This window comes from Cygnus olor, chromosome 2 (genome assembly GCF_009769625.2).
Source record: "Cygnus olor isolate bCygOlo1 chromosome 2, bCygOlo1.pri.v2, whole genome shotgun sequence".
In the NCBI taxonomy this organism is placed as follows: Eukaryota; Metazoa; Chordata; class Aves; order Anseriformes; family Anatidae; genus Cygnus; species Cygnus olor.
Genome location: NC_049170.1, coordinates 4,100,320 through 4,116,191, shown reverse-complemented (window position 1 = coordinate 4,116,191; position 15,872 = coordinate 4,100,320). Strand labels below are relative to the sequence as shown.

Sequence of the window (15,872 nt, the reverse complement as noted above, 5' to 3'; positions counted from 1 at the left end):
GAGTCCAGGACTCTGTGTATGCCTTAGTTTCATACTTCACTTTATTTGAGATCCTGTGTAACAGTCAGAAGGAAGTTCAATGCAAAGGTAGCTGTTTATTTATGTATATACATACATATGTATAAACCTATATATTTAAGATAGATAGGTAAATAGTTAGGTACTAGCTAATGCCTTTGGACAGCTTTCAAAGCCGTCTGCAGATTGTACATATGTTATTGTTGCTTAGTGTTCAGAAAGTCCTAGATAGTATTTACTAGATAGCAAATCCTTTCCTACTTGTTTTCATCCCTAGGCTTTCCACAGGCATTAAAGCCATGGAATTACTTCAGTTTTTACAAAGCAAGGAGGACAAGCTATAATAAAACATGCCTCCTCTGCCACAGCATCACAGTCTATGTGCGATGCAAACGGAAATTAGAGGACGATATAGCCACTGAAGAATAATGGCCATATCTACATTTCCAATCATCTAGTTAAAGCTTCATGGATACCTTTTTTTTTTTTTTTTTTTTTTTTTAAAAGAAAAATGACATTTTTGTCCTTTCCCAACAAATTATGGGGACAAAGGATTCTGTGTCCCCGATACTCAAACACTGAACATGACCAAGAGCAACAAGTGCTCTGAATTCTTCTGATCAATTCAGTTAAGTATCAAGTCCTTGGTCCAGTACAAGATGACATCCTGTGGTTACCAGGGAAAATCTGTAGTGCTACTCAAGGCCTTTGGCAATGTGATCAGAAAGCTAATTGGCCTTGGAGAATTCAAAAACTATGCTCTTCTGGAATGTATCCAAGGATGGAACATGCTGAGAGCTGCTAAGAAGTCTGGAGAACACTTGGACTTGCAAAAGATAATTAATACATTGAGTATCACTGTAGGTGCAACATGGACAGCTGCCTCAGCTTTTACCAGAGCCTCTGCTCTGTTGTTGTTTCTCCCCTTGACTCAAATAATTGAGAAAGGAATTCCAGTTGATTGCAATATTTTAGGTGTGGTGGGCACACATTCACTCTTGCCTTTAAGCAAGTGTTCTAATATGATTTCTTCTCTGGGACTTAATTCACAACTGATAATATACGTTGGACAATATTTCTTATTTTTTGGTTTCTTGCTTGAAAAACACCTGTTTTTCCCTGAGATATGACCCCTGCCCTTCTCTGAGCTAGGAGCCTCTTTGATAGTATTTGTGCAGATCCTGCACTCTGATGGGTACTCCTGTGACAGGCAGCTTCATAGGAAGGATACACATAATGTTTAAATGATGCCTTGCGGTTGCCATGGTGACCTCAGTCCACCGACAGTTTCATAGCCTTTGATAAGGAAGAGGAAGAAAAGAAGAAAGTCATAATGTCCCTTACGTGCTATTGATTACATCTGTACAGCAGTCCTGCCTCAACCAGACCTATGTACAACAGCCTTTATGTTCTCCATATGTGACCTCATTGGGATTCTCCCACAATCTCCAGATGTGATTCACTGGGTCTTCATGCCTCTGTGTCATGAAACCATGTGCCCTAAAATGTGTATGGGGTACAGGACACAAGAGCTTGTATATCATCAGTTCCATCACTGTCTTTACTGCAATGTTTTGCACAAGGCAGTGGTTAACAAAGATACAGAAGGTGTCTACTCTTAATTTTCCTCTGTGTCAGTTTTCATGTTTGCTAAAAGCGGTGAACAATACCACTTCATTCTTCAGTGAATTAAGCCCTGTGTTCTCAAACTACTTTGACCAGAAAAATGGCAATATGCAGTTAATACCAAGTGAACTAATGACTCCCAACCTGTAGTTTAAAGTATTGGCTATGGGGCATGAGGCTAGAGAGACTACAACCCCCAGAAATACTGGAGGAAAGCACTTAGCATATGGAAAGGTGTGGGATCCCATAAGTCCACTTACTCCAAAACCTTGCCTGGCAGCCACTTCCTACAGATTCTGCTAATGAGATTGTTAAGACCTAGGAGCTGAATCACTTCCCCACCCCCCCCCCCCAAAAAAAAAAAAAAATAAAGGTGATCTGACAGTGTTTGTGCCCACATATAGGAGTCGGCAGAGGGCACCAGACACAGCAAGCAGAGCGTGCGAGCGGTAGGAGTGCGGGGAGTTCAGAACGTCCCAGAAAGCTGCTAAGTAGACTGCTGTTCCCGACTGCGGCTTTGGCAGCCGGCTGAACAGATTGCTGGTGCATGAGAGCAGCATGCAGCAATGGGGAAGGGAGCAAAAAGGCACCGTGTGGTGGTGGATGCTGCGGAGTCGGGCGTGAGAGCTGGTTGATTTATTTCATGTTTATGTTTTTGATGTTAAGCTTCTAATCAATGCTATAGAAAACAGGGAAAAATTGGATTCCTGCCTAACCAGCTTGTCATTCACATAGCTGGACAGCACAATAACAAGTGATTTTAGGAAATGTTTTTCATAACCTATCCCTCCAACAAATAATTCTTAGATGGGAACAATAGAGATAAGGTAAAAGTGTGGGCAAGCCATTTTAGGACAGAACAGTTTTGAAGCCTTTCATTCCCCTCTATACACGAATAATGGACAAAGGCTGGAACAAAAGGGTTAAATGCAAGTTGTGCTCAGATAAACAAATCAATGTGAGATAAAGCAGTTGCCATGCCAGCTGACACCAAAAGCAGCCAGCACAGAGTTGGCACGTAGGAGACGATCTAAAAGGCTGCACAGAGTGCCGAGGCTCATCATACACAGGCTGTTTCTTGGCTTTAGCTTTGCCAGTCCTGCTCACTTTAAAGCAGAAGCAACAATTGCTTGCATTAAATTTCTCATACTATGGAATATAGTAATGAGGTATTTGTTCTTTTTAGGCTCAGCAAATAAAAACTGAGAAAGAAATGTAATACACATGCAAGAAATGCTCATGAAAGAATTGGGTCTTTGCTACTAACTCTTTCTAGATCCATCCCTTGGCAAAGTCATTTGAATTTAATTTTATTTTCACCTCTTCATGTAGAAAATAGAAATACGCAATATTTTCTCTGTGATTTCTCTGTTCAGTCTTTGGAAATGAAAGTTCATCTGTCTGGTAAATCTTCTTTAAAGCCTCTAAGTAGTACTGCAAATAACACCTAATTAATAATGACAGTTAAAGTACTAATGGAAGATTTGCTTTACTTCTCAAATGACACTTTCCTATTCAAGCTGGTCAAATAGTGAATAACACTATCTGTCAATACACTGGACAAACCATCCTTTGTCAAGGATAACATTAGCTTCCTCAGGAGTTTATTGACTAATGCAGACATTATTGATTCAAAAATGGTGTGCTAAGATATTGTTGAATAGCTGCTGTTGGCACCATCTTTCTGTAGTTTGGGCTGTGCTGTTATTTAACTATACGTGAGGAGCACTGATGTAAATCATTAATATAACCCTTAAGTTAAAATATTGATATCTAGGTTTCCAGTCAAAATGCAGGTAAAAAGGTGCTTTATTTATTCTCCAGTTCTGTGGGAATAATGTACATCTAGCCTGTTTTATAATCACCTCAGTGGGCTTTCTTTGCTTCATCACTCAAGCCTAATGCACCAGTTTCTTATTGTCTGTGTCCCAAGAACAAAGCAACAAGAGGATGCGTGTGAATGCCAACACAGCAAGGTGCCTGCAGTTTTCCCCATTACATTGCTGACACCAGAGCAAATTTGCTGAGGTGTCTCTAGAGTCAGAATGGAACAAACAAATAAACAAATGACAACCCAAAATTAAAACAAAAACAAACACACACGCACACACACACACACAAAAAAAAAAAAAAAAACAACAGGCAGCATTGAAGAATTAAAGGAGCTGCTCTATGTACAGATTTCCATACAACCCCAGACTACCAAGCTCAAATGCAATTTAATGTCCCCATGTATGTAGACACCTTAAATGTTAAGCATGGAAATAGTCCAAATAGACTCCATCACGCTCTCATACCTGTGAGTAACCATACCCATTGGCACAGTTATTTGTCACATGAACAGACATATTCTGGTGCTGGATACATAAATATTCAGTGTCAGAAAGAAATGCAGCAGTAGCTCATAGGAATTTAAAACCCCATGGCAGATGTATGTTCCCTCACTGTGGTTTTATAAATGTATCTGTGTATTTCCTGCAGTGCTTAGTGACACAGTTTAATGGACTTGGCAGTGCTAGGTTAAAGGTTAGACCAGATGATCTTAGAGGTCTTTTCCAACCTAAACAATTCTGTGATTGTATGATTGTATATACACAATTTTATATGTCTATGTTATCTTAACACTCATTAGGTAAACTTTGACTTTCCATTATAATTCAGGCCATAATGTTCAGTGTAAATCTAATTGACTTTCCAGTAGCTTAACTTATTAGTGAGAATTAGTTTGATGGATCAAGCCTTAAAAGCCTGTATAGTAAAAGGTTGTACTGGAACGTTCTTCAGTACATTAGCAAGGACTCAGCTGTAGACAAATATGTTAATAAAAGGCAATCTTGCTCCTACAGCAATCAGAAAATGAACACTGTTGAAAATGTGAATCCCTTCATAATGTCCAAGCACAGCTAAAGTGCAAAAACAATCTGGCTATTAAAAAAAATATAAATAATGATTAATATAAAAAGCCTCTTCATTTTGCAAAGCTACATTAATATAATGTTCATACTGATGTCATGAAATTCAAAATGATCTAAAATAGGATATTTTAACATCACTGTATCCAACTACCTCCCATTTTAAGAGTGAAATAACAGCAGATTTTATTTCCTTCTTTCTAGATTACAGGAGGAAAAAAGCTACATTAAAAACATCATTTACATTTCAAAAAATGTTTTGTGTATGTGTTTTATTATTGTTATTATTATTATTATCTATCAGTGTAACATGCCAAGATGCCAGGAATACCATGTTTCAATCTACTTAAGAGTGCCTTGGTCTTCCTCCAACAAAAATTCTGTAGTTTGTAATATTGCATTTTAGGGTTTAAGCCACACTACAAATGGTAACTAAAACCAGACTTTTGTGAGTCAAAGAGCTTGGAGTTTTTTGCAGCTTTTTCTTACTCTTCTACTATAGGTCATTGTATGATACAAAATTTTAAGTGAGATGACCTCCTATAAAGAACCTTTATGACCTATTGACTTGAGTGGCATTAGGAGATGGACTTTATAAGACAGCGATACACAAACTGTGGCTATTTCCTCTTTCATCTTTTGATGAGGCAAAATTTCCCACAGGTTATACTAAAGCTGATAATCTAAATTCATATCTTAGCAACATAGGCATCTATATCTGAGCTGATCACTGTTAATAAACCTGTTTTTTGGTAGGCTCAGGAGGGCCGCAGGTCTGTCCAAAATATTCTGCAGAGGCATCCTTGTTATTCTGCCAAGAATCTGGAGCAGAGCTTGTGCAACATCTGGCGCTTTAGTCTGATGCAACAGGTTGAATGATCTCCACTGGAAAATGTTTAGAATACTGGTGATTTATCTTCAGTATAAGTAGACCTATGTAGAACTTGAAACATCCAAGAAATCTCATACGTGGAATCTGGAAAGTGGTCAGAATTGGGCAGAGAAGCCAAAAGACTGAGGGTGTTCTTATCATGGCATTGAGGATTAACCCTTCAGAGTAACTAGCTAGTTGAATGTGTAGGTTAGGGTACTGAAAGAACTGGCGGAGGAGCTGGCCGAGCCGCTTTCCATCATTTATCGGCAGTCCTGGCTATCGGGGGAGGTCCCAGTTGACTGGCGGCTAGCCAATGTGACGCCCATCTACAAGAAGGGCCGGAGGGCAGACCCGGGGAACTATAGGCCTGTCAGTTTGACCTCAGTGCCAGGAAAGCTCATGGAGCAGATTATCTTGAGGGTCATCACGCGGCACTTGCAGGGCAAGCAGGCGATCAGGCCCAGTCAGCATGGGTTTATGAAAGGCAGGTCCTGCTTGACAAACCTGATTGCCTTCTATGACAAAGTGATGCGCTTGGTGGATGAGGGAAAGGCTGTGGATGTGGTTTACCTTGACCTCAGTAAGGCTTTTGACACCGTTTCCCACAACATTCTCCTCAAAAAACTGGCTGCTCGGGGCTTGGACTGGCGTACGCTTCGCTGGGTTAGAAACTGGCTGGATAGCCGGGCCCAGAGAGTTGTGGTGAATGGAGTCAAATCTGGTTGGAGGCTGGTCACTAGTGGTGTCCCTCAGGGCTCGGTACTGGGGCCGGTCCTCTTTAATATCTTTATCGATGATCTGGATGAGGGCGTCCAGTGCACCCTCAGTAAGTTTGCAGATGACACCAAGCTAAGTGCGTGTGTCGATCTGCTCGAGGGCAGGAAGGCTCTGCAGGAGGATCTGGATAGGCTGGAGCGATGGGCTGAGGTCAACTGTATGAAGTTCAACAAGGCCAAGTGCTGGGTCCTGCACCTGGGGCGCAACAACCCCAAGCAGAGCTACAGGCTGGGAGATGAGTGGTTGGAAAGCCACCTGGCAGAGAAGGACCTGGGAGTATTGGTTGATAGTCGGCTGAATATGAGCCAGCAGTGTGCTCAGGTGGCCAAGAAGGCCAACAGCATCCTGGCCTGTATAAGAAACAGTGTGGCCAGCAGGTCTAGGGAAGTGATTGTGCCCCTGTACTCGGCTCTGGTGAGGCCGCACCTTGAGTACTGTGTTCAGTTTTGGGCCCCTCGCTACAGGAAGGACATGGACGTGCTCGAGCGAGTCCAGAGAAGGGCGACCAAGCTGGTGAGGGGTCTGGAGAACAAGTCTTACGAGGAGCGGCTGAGGGAGCTGGGCTTGTTCAGCCTGGAGAAGAGGAGGCTCAGGGGCGACCTTATCGCTCTCTACAGTTACCTTAAAGGAGGCTGTAGTGAGGTGGGGATTGGTCTGTTCTCCCACGTGCCTGGTGACAGGACGAGGGGGAATGGGCGAAAGTTGCGACAGGGGAGTTTTAGGTTGGATGTTAGGAAGTACTTCTTTACCGAAAGGGTTATTAAGCATTGGAACAGGCTGCCCAGGGAGGTGGTGGAGTCACCATCCCTGGAGGTCTTTAAAAGACGTTTAGATGTAGAGCTTAGCGATATGGTTTAGTGGAGTACTTAGTGTTAGGTCGGAGGTTGGACTCGATGATCTTGAGGTCTCTTCCAACCTAGAAATCTGTGTCTGTGTCTGTTTGTTGAAGATTGATGCTGAATACATCCGTTCAAAGACACAGTACAGCCTACCTGAAAGGGAGGATGCCAAAAAAGAGTGATGGTTCTTTCGCAAATGTTTCAGCTTAGTTTCCTAGACTTCCATCATCATCTTCAAACTAAACCATTTTATTTCCAGTTTGAAGATCAAAAAGTACATCTGACTAAAAGGATGGAGAGAAATCAATGAATTTCAAATTACTACATGATAAGAGTTTTGAAAAAGCATAAAATCTAAAATACACTTTAGGCTGTACTGAAAAAACACCCTTTACTAGTTTGTTTCCTTAGATGCTGTTTTCTCCTCTTCCCGTAGGATCAAAACCAATCTCTGTGTAGAACTTAACTTTTTAATACAAAACCTTACACAAATAGATGAAGAGTTTTTTCAATCCCTAGTTAAGAGATGACTGCATGTCCAGGGTTAAAGAACGACCTGAAGCCTTGCAGCTGTTCCAGGGAATACAGAGCTAAGCTAGTTTATACATTTAACCTGATGGGACAGTCATTGAAACCTTGGCAAGGTTTTTTCTCTGGTCCTATTTGATCAGTGGGCCGGTGGCAAAGCTACTGCAAACGCTCCTCCATGTCTCACTGCATGTGATGCAGCAGCACCACGCAGTGGCTTAAGGCAGCTCCTCTGTATGCATCCTCCAACATCCATCCCCAGCCAAAATCCACTGAAAATTCAGGAAAGTCTCATTTCAGTGTAGTTGGGGTTAAGTAAACAGCAGGCTGAGCGGGAGGTTTGTTTGAGATAATTCAAGCTTTTTATGACTGAAAAAAAGAAAGAAAAAGGAAGTTTTTAATGCAAACCCAAACTTTCCTGTTCTAATGTTTGTATTTCTAATAAGCAAATCAGCATGAATTTTGGCACAATATCTTGGAAATGTGTGGCCTCTTCTTATTTCAGCCCATTAAAATAAATTAAAATAAATTATGATTATGATGATAATAATAATAATAACAATAATAATCCCTTCTCTCTTTCTCATATCCTTCCTAGAGTTCATTGAAACTCCATGATAAACAAAGAGTTAACAGCACATTGCAATAGACCATCATCTGAAAAATGCTTTCCAGCTATAAACTATATTACCAGCTATATTACTTAACTTGAAAATAATAATAATAATAATTCTCTTGCAGTTCCTCCATGAGCTTTCCTACTTCTATTCGTTTTATGGAAAACAAACTATTATCAAGATCAAAGTAATTATTTTTATTCTTCTAATTTCAGGTTGGGAAGTAGATAACTTGGGGCAAGCTCACGCAGGTAAGAACCAGTTATGCTGACTACCTCCCGCATCGTTCTTTTCTCAAAAATTGTCTGTAACACAAATGATAATCTCAGATTACTTAAAAGTTATTTTGTATATCAATTATTATGATAATGAATGCATATAACAGTCAGACAAAAACTGAAAATAAAAAATATGATCTGTTTCTAGAATTCAGTGTGGTCTATCCTAGAAACAGAAACTTAAATTGTCTTCCTTAAAGCCAATTAATTTTCATTGTTTGCAATTGATGGATGGAAATCATTTTTCATGAATTTTTTAAAGGCTGTCCTTACTTAAATATCTGTAGATTTCTAAAGATTTCTAAAGATACAATGCTTAGATTTTATATTTTTAAAGTAAAATTGGTCCTAGTTTGATGGTATTCCTTTTTAGCTATTTGTTTGCTGCTTGCAGTAGCAATTTTTTAATTTTATTGCTTCAACCTTGATTTAAACTTACAAAGAAAAGACAGAATCAAGAATTTATTGCCTTTGGGCCTGATCCAAACAAATAAAAATCAATTTGACTCTATTCACTGACTTCCACTGAGACCAGTTTTGGTCCTAATAGAAAATGCAATCAAAACAATTTCATACCAGATTTCTACTTTTATAGGTGATTATGACCTGCTGGAAAGCACAGCCCAGTCTCCCCTAGGTAAGAAACAGAACCATGGAATTTTTCTCTCTCTCTCTTTTTTTTTTTTTTTTATTTTAACTCTCTTAAAAAGGAAGCTACAACTTTTTCTCCTGCCACTTAGGTATTATTTTCTAATCAGTTCTAATTATGGTGACACAATTTCTGGTGCCTTAAATTTTAAGTGTTATGAAAATTTATTCAACCAGTCTTGCGTCTTGCAATCTAGCAAGTAGATTGTTAAAATTATATCTACCTGCTTAACAGTAATTACTAAACAGCATTAAGGAAGCTCAAAACCATGATTCAGTGGTTATTTTCTATGAAAAACTGGGGATGAACATGAAGGAGTAATTGACCAAAATTTGCCAACTAATGCAATGTTCTTAAATGAATGTTGTGATTAAATTGATATATTCTGCTGTATGGGTGACAAACAGATTCTTTAAGAATAAAGTCACTGTTAGTGTTATGAGCTACTTGACTAAATTACTCTAAGAATATGAAGCTTCATAACCTCGGCAAAGGAAATAAACAACAACAACAAAAACTTTGACATTTCCATCAATTCTCACCATAGTTTAAATCCCCAAAAAAGTAATGCTTTGAAAAATGAAAATTCTTTTTTTATGCTTTTTTTATAACTGCAGTCAGCAACATAGCTCTAAGTTTTCAACCAGGTCACTGAGTTCTGACAAAAGTAATGGTACTTGAAAAGAGCAATGAGGGGGCCATCCCACCTGAGGCACACTTGGTAACAAAGAGAGTGTTAAGAGATACTTTCCTCTTCTACATCACACTCTTGATTCCCAAGGCAGTTTTAAGTCTTTTAATTGTGCCAGAGAAAGATGCTTAGGATCTAGTCTAGGAATCCTAATCTTAGGATCTAGAAAGAGGTTTTCTCTGAGCCAGTTTTGAGCCTCCTTGCAAACACGTGTTTTAAATCAAGGTCATAAGCTTTGATTGGCACAGATAATAAGCAAAGGAAAGTGAGAAGATCTGAAACAGGTTTGTTCTCAGGGAAATTACCAAGTGAAGCCACAATGGGCAACAGAAGAACATATTGCTGTCAAGACAACAACAAGGAAGAGATTCCCACTGAACCATTCCTTTGTTTTCCTACAGACATTTCTTAAAGGGTCACTGTCAGAGCAGAGCCTAGGCTTGAAGATATATGTGTGGGATATGTGCTATGTGACTGTAGGGGAGCATCCAGCTGCCTCACCAGAGACCTATGGTGATTATTGTAGATACCCCACAGTATTCTGCCTGGCTTCCAGCAGCTGTTCCAAATAATAAAAATTAATACATAATTAAAAAGTTATTAACACCATGTTTTCTTGACAGTCCAATGCAGATGCCTCAAATATAGATCACCTCAAATAGCAAAATATGCCTATATTTAAGCACAGGACTTACATTTTATTCTGAAATGCAAATGCCTATGTCAAGGATGTATTCCCAACATGCCTTTCAGAGTCAATGGAGAGGTATGGACATTTAGCTGACCCCTGTTTTTTGTATCTACTTTGGAATGAGTCCTTGATGCCCTGGAGACACTGACTATACTTGTTAGATCTCTATTGCTCCTTGGTGACCAGTTGTAGAAGTAGGTGCCTAGTGTAGAACTGTGTTATTAAAGATATCATTACAGATTAAAGGTGCCATTAAAGCTTTCTGTGTGTACTCAGACAAATAGTACTCTCAATGGTACCATGGAGTTTTCTTTGGTCATGTACCAAGGGGATGGAGGGTACGTTCTGGGGTTTGCTTCAATAGTGTCACATTCTCAATTGTTCGTGGTATGCTTGACATAGGGGACATCAGCAGAAATTGCACTGAAGATGGTTGGTCTGAACCTTTTCCTCATTATTATGATGCCTGCGGCTTTGATGAAAATGAAACGGAGTCTGACAACCAGGTGGAAATTAATCTTATAATTAAAAACAAATAGGCAGAGGAGGGAGGGTGGAGCTAGCTGCTTTTTGTCCAGCTTCTGGTCATGTTCTGATCTGATGGTAATTATAATGAAACAATCACAAAGTTATGGGCATTAATACATGAGACTGAAATCCTTCTTAGCTCAGTGGTGTTTATTTCCAGAATGCGAATGTTTACTGTTGATGCAGCTTGTAACTTTAGGAAGCACAAGTTAGTCCCCATTTCATTCCCTATTGAGTAAAGTCTCCTTTAGCCAACTAGTTTTTTCTACCGGTACATGCAGAGCGGTCACAGAAATATAGACAGCCTCTGCTAGTTCACTGACAAATAAGCTTCACAGTATGCAGACCCAACAGCATGCTAAACGTAAAGCAGTGATCTAATATGTAGCGAGATCTCAGGGGAACCAAGTGGAAAAAACAAGTGGTCTGTTCAAGAAACAAATCTTGCCTGTGGTTCCTCCTGCACATTGACAGGGTAAGGAAGAGGTGACTATAGATGAACCATTTTACCATGTGATATTTTTCTTCCAAGGATTACTACTATCTGTCTGTGAAGGCTCTGTACACGGTTGGATACAGCACTTCTCTTGTTTCCCTCACCACCGCCATGGTTATCCTGTGTCGTTTCAGGTGAGTCAGGAAGTGAGCAGTTTGCTACTCAGTCACTGGAGAAAACAGGCTGGCTCTCATTGGTCCAAAACAACATTTAAGCTTTTATCTCACCAGCTGCAAAATAAGTGGGAGAAAAGCCTTTATTCAAGCTGTTCCCCCAGGTTGGAATCACTTCAGTAGTCATATTTCAGTAGACTGCAGATGTAATTGCAGAAACTCTCTGCATTAGACTGAGTCTATTTTATGCTAACTAGCATGTTTTTGCAGGAAAATCCTTCTCTTGGTTGGTTTAGGGTCAGTATTACTTACACTCCTGCCTTTCAGACTTTCAGACACTGTTATTCTTAGTACCAAGGTACCGGGAGGTGCTATTTTCACAAAAAGTTTTTTTCTTTTCTTTTTTTTTCCTCCTATTGTTTTCCGCTCTCTTATTCCTTTCTTTCTAGGAAGCTTCACTGCACTCGAAATTTTATCCACATGAACCTCTTTGTTTCATTCATCCTACGTGCGATATCTGTATTCATTAAAGATGGGGTTCTTTATGCTGAACAAGATGGCAACCACTGTTTCATCTCAACCGTAAGTAAAACGAAAACGAAAGCTTTTTTTTTTTTCTTTTTTTTTTTTTTTTTGGTATTTCGTGCTAGGAAAAAAAAGGTGTGAGGCAGGCAGCAGTCTCTTGGGTATCAGGGGCTGAGGAGATTTGGGGAGAGAAGGTAATTGGTGATATACTTCCCTGCCACTTCACAATAAAAGTGTGAGTGGTATGGTTCCATGATGTCTGCAGTCTTTACTGGTCTGTGCTTTAGGATAAGCTTACAAGTTTGTTTCAGTTTCTGACTTTACTCAGGTTGTTTCTCCCATTCATGGATCTGCATAGTGATAGGTGGGATGAGAATAGAGATAAGCAATGTCCTTCATCTGGGGTCTAGATTTTCTCCAGGGCCTTACTTGCTAAGGATGTTGGGGAGAGTTATGTAAAGAGAGTGAACACTCAGAAACAAGAAAATACCCCTGACAGTCACTCTAAAAAAATAAAAATAAAAAAAATGTGAATATTAGTTACGTGTTTGTCTCTGAAGAGGAGCTGTTCAGAGCATGGTTTCATGGAAAGCAGTCTCTTTCACCAACGTACTTACATGTACTTTACATCTAATATATACACTGTTAATCCTAACTCAGTTCATATTTAAGGGTATTATTTGATCTGACAAATCAGCTCACTTTGTGTAATTATGGCGGAATTATAGTGAGTTCTCCTTTGTCTATCCAGTTATGAGATAAATTCCCTATGAGTCACTTCCACAAGAAAAGTGCACCTGTGTAGTTTCATAGACTTTTCTTCACCATTTAAAATAGCTTCTGCTTTAAATTTTTCTCCTTAAAAGTCTGAAGCCATATTAGATCTGTAGTTTGTTCATGTCACTCTTCCAACAATGGCATCTGTTTCTTTGTTTAAATAAACTTGAAGCATAAAACATCTTGGAATCAGTGATCTAATGGCCTGAGATCAGCTGGCATAAACTGGTAGAGCTTCTACATTAGCACCTCAAGTTTTGTTGGTTTAAACATATTGCTTATCCCACAGGATGGAACACAATTGTGAACCATCAAAATTGTCAAGCTTCCATTGCCCCAGGCAGGAACTCCCAGTTTATACTGTGATTCTGCTGTGATGTGTTAAAAAGTCACTTCAGTAGGATTAACGAGGTCTCACTGGGATGCAGCACTGTTAAGACAAGTGCGTCCTGCTCTCACAGAGTCATGGCAGAGCTCAGTTGCCGCCTAAAGCTTTTAGAATGTTTTTGGTTTTTTTTTGGTTGGTTGGTTGGTTTCCTGTTCTTTTGCCCATTGTTTTTGTTTGTTTGTTTGTTTTGTTTTCCCCAATAAATGGATGAAAGTTTCTGTCATTTTGTACAGTAAATCACTCAGTTTTCTTTACACTTCTGCTCACTTTCATTTTCAGTCCCTGAGTGACAACACCTGCAAATGGCCAGGAAGTACAATTCTCAAGTGCGCGCAGGAGGGTGCATCCTTTCTGAGCCCACTCTCAGGGCTTCCAACAATCATCCTGCCATTTCACATCCTTCCTTAGGTTTCTCAAAGCACAACTGGATTCTTTTCTTGTCTGCACTTAATACTTGGAAGGGGGTTTAAATCTAGCAATTAAGGTCCATTGCTGATGTGAACTCCCACTAATGCAATAGCTTCTCAAGCTGTCTGCAGGCGCTTGTCGGCCACCTCCCACTGATAAAATTGGTTACCTGCCCTTTACAGCTTTGCTCTCTAAGTGGCCCTTCACATTACTCTCATGATTTTAAAACTTCACTATTAAAAGTGTATAATACTAGTCCCAACTGTGTTCCTTTCCACTAACAGATTTGGAGTGGCTGAAAGCATTTTCTCTGTCTGCTAATCTCCAGCAAAACAACATGGATATAACTTTGTTTTTGCTTGATTCTCTGCAGGTGGAATGCAAAGCGGTGATGGTGTTTTTTCACTACTGTGTCATGTCCAACTATTTCTGGCTTTTCATTGAGGGATTGTACCTTTTCACTTTGTTGGTAGAAACCTTTTTCCCAGAGAGGAGATATTTCTACTGGTACACTATTATTGGCTGGGGTACGTGACATTTCTTATGTAAAATGTGTGTCAGTGTGCAGAAGAGCTTTCTTCTCTGTCCTGAAAGGTTCATTGAAGGCACAGGAATGAACCACCTAATAGTTCCATACACAGATTCAAAGTATAGTTTTAATCTTTGTTTAGAAGTGCCTCTGCAGACCACACTGTGTTGTGCTTATGTGATAGACTTGAACTGAAATCTGCAGGGTATCATATCTCTTGCAGAGCTGTAGTCTACAGTTCAAAATTGTCTTCTACAAGATATTATCATAGTACCATGTTATTCAGCATAATCAAGTCTGCAATGTTGAGTCTAGTCCATTCTCTAAGATTTCCTTTGTGCCTTTCTCCCAGCTAGTAAATAAATTGAAAACATGTTCAAAGGTACACACAAATGCTCATTGTACCTGGGTGGGAAATGGAAACTTACAATGTTGGGAAGAAATAAGATTTGTTTCAGAAGGCCAGTTGTAAGATGATAAGCGGTGTAATTATTTTTCATGATGGCCTTCTGGAGCTAAATTAATTCCTGTAACATATTAATTCAAGCTGTACTTTGGTGACATTTTTGTGCAGAAGTCAGAAGGTGGATGCAGAACACCTTAATTTTAAATGTGTGCCCTAAGAAGCTTGAACTAAATATTTGCACTTAAACAACCTTGCTTCTGAAATTACATGGAAAAAACAACCACACACATTCATGCATAAAAACCACATACAACCCACATGCCTTAAACTGTTCTCCCTTAAAAACAAATCCCCAAATAACATGAACTTTGAAGTAATCTGTAGCTTTTTTTACTTTTTTTGCTTTGTTGGTGGTGATTTTTGTTGTTGTTGGGGGGGGTGGGGGGGAGAGAAGGTTGTTTTTTTTTTTTTTTTTTTTTTTTACTCCTGAGGCAGCTGCATATACATAAAATTTTCAGTTCCTGGCAAAGACTGCCTACAATGGGAGCAAAGAGACAGAGAAAAAAGAAGAGAAAATGTGATCAGAAATAGCATATCAGGGCTGGGAAACTATTGAAAAAGGGTGTTCAAAGTTCCCTTTGTACCATCCACAGATCTATAATTACACTATTGATAAAAGATAAGGCTGTTATCATAGAGAACTTGGGGATGAATACATGAAAATGTGATGGTTATAAAAGAAAACATGTAAATCTTTGCAAATCAAACACATATCTGTGGTTGAGCTCCTTTAACTGAGTTTGCACAAATTTCATGTCCGTATGCTCATCTGAATGTGAGAATATTGCGACACAGCATATTAACTGACAGAAGAAGTCAGCATCTGTAAAGAAAGAACTATCCAGATGGGCTTATTTTGTATACTGTAGCCTCAGAATTTTTACTCCTGAGTTGAATACTCTAAATAAGATCTAGCTATTTATGGATGCCACTTCATATTCAAAGTAGTATCAATGCCATCCCATCCATTAATAATAATAATAGGATCTCAAAATGTGGGATTTTGGGATGTGATTTTTTTTTTTTTTTTTTTGAAGTGCAATATTTTCTCAGTTCCTGCTTATTTCAACTTGGATAATGGTTCCCCAGGCACAGTAAGAGTGATTGGCACTTTGTGAGAATAGAAGCTCTTCCAGACTCTG

The 15,872-nt window shown here is 39.4% G+C and overlaps 1 protein-coding gene across 10 annotated transcripts in view; it reads left to right on the top strand.

Annotated features, from left to right (window-relative positions):
- ADCYAP1R1 (ADCYAP receptor type I) overlaps nt 1-15,872 on the top strand; it is a 146,365-nt gene that overhangs the window by 95,675 nt on the left and 34,818 nt on the right. For all 10 annotated transcript variants that reach the window (XM_040549741.1, XM_040549740.1, XM_040549739.1 and 7 more), the window contains 6 exons: nt 8,407-8,442; nt 9,065-9,106; nt 10,903-11,006; nt 11,561-11,658; nt 12,087-12,219; nt 14,109-14,262. In XM_040549741.1, coding sequence (XP_040405675.1) covers nt 8,407-8,442; nt 9,065-9,106; nt 10,903-11,006; nt 11,561-11,658; nt 12,087-12,219; nt 14,109-14,262 — 567 coding nt within the window. The remainder of the gene's footprint in view (nt 1-8,406; nt 8,443-9,064; nt 9,107-10,902; nt 11,007-11,560; nt 11,659-12,086; nt 12,220-14,108; nt 14,263-15,872) is intronic.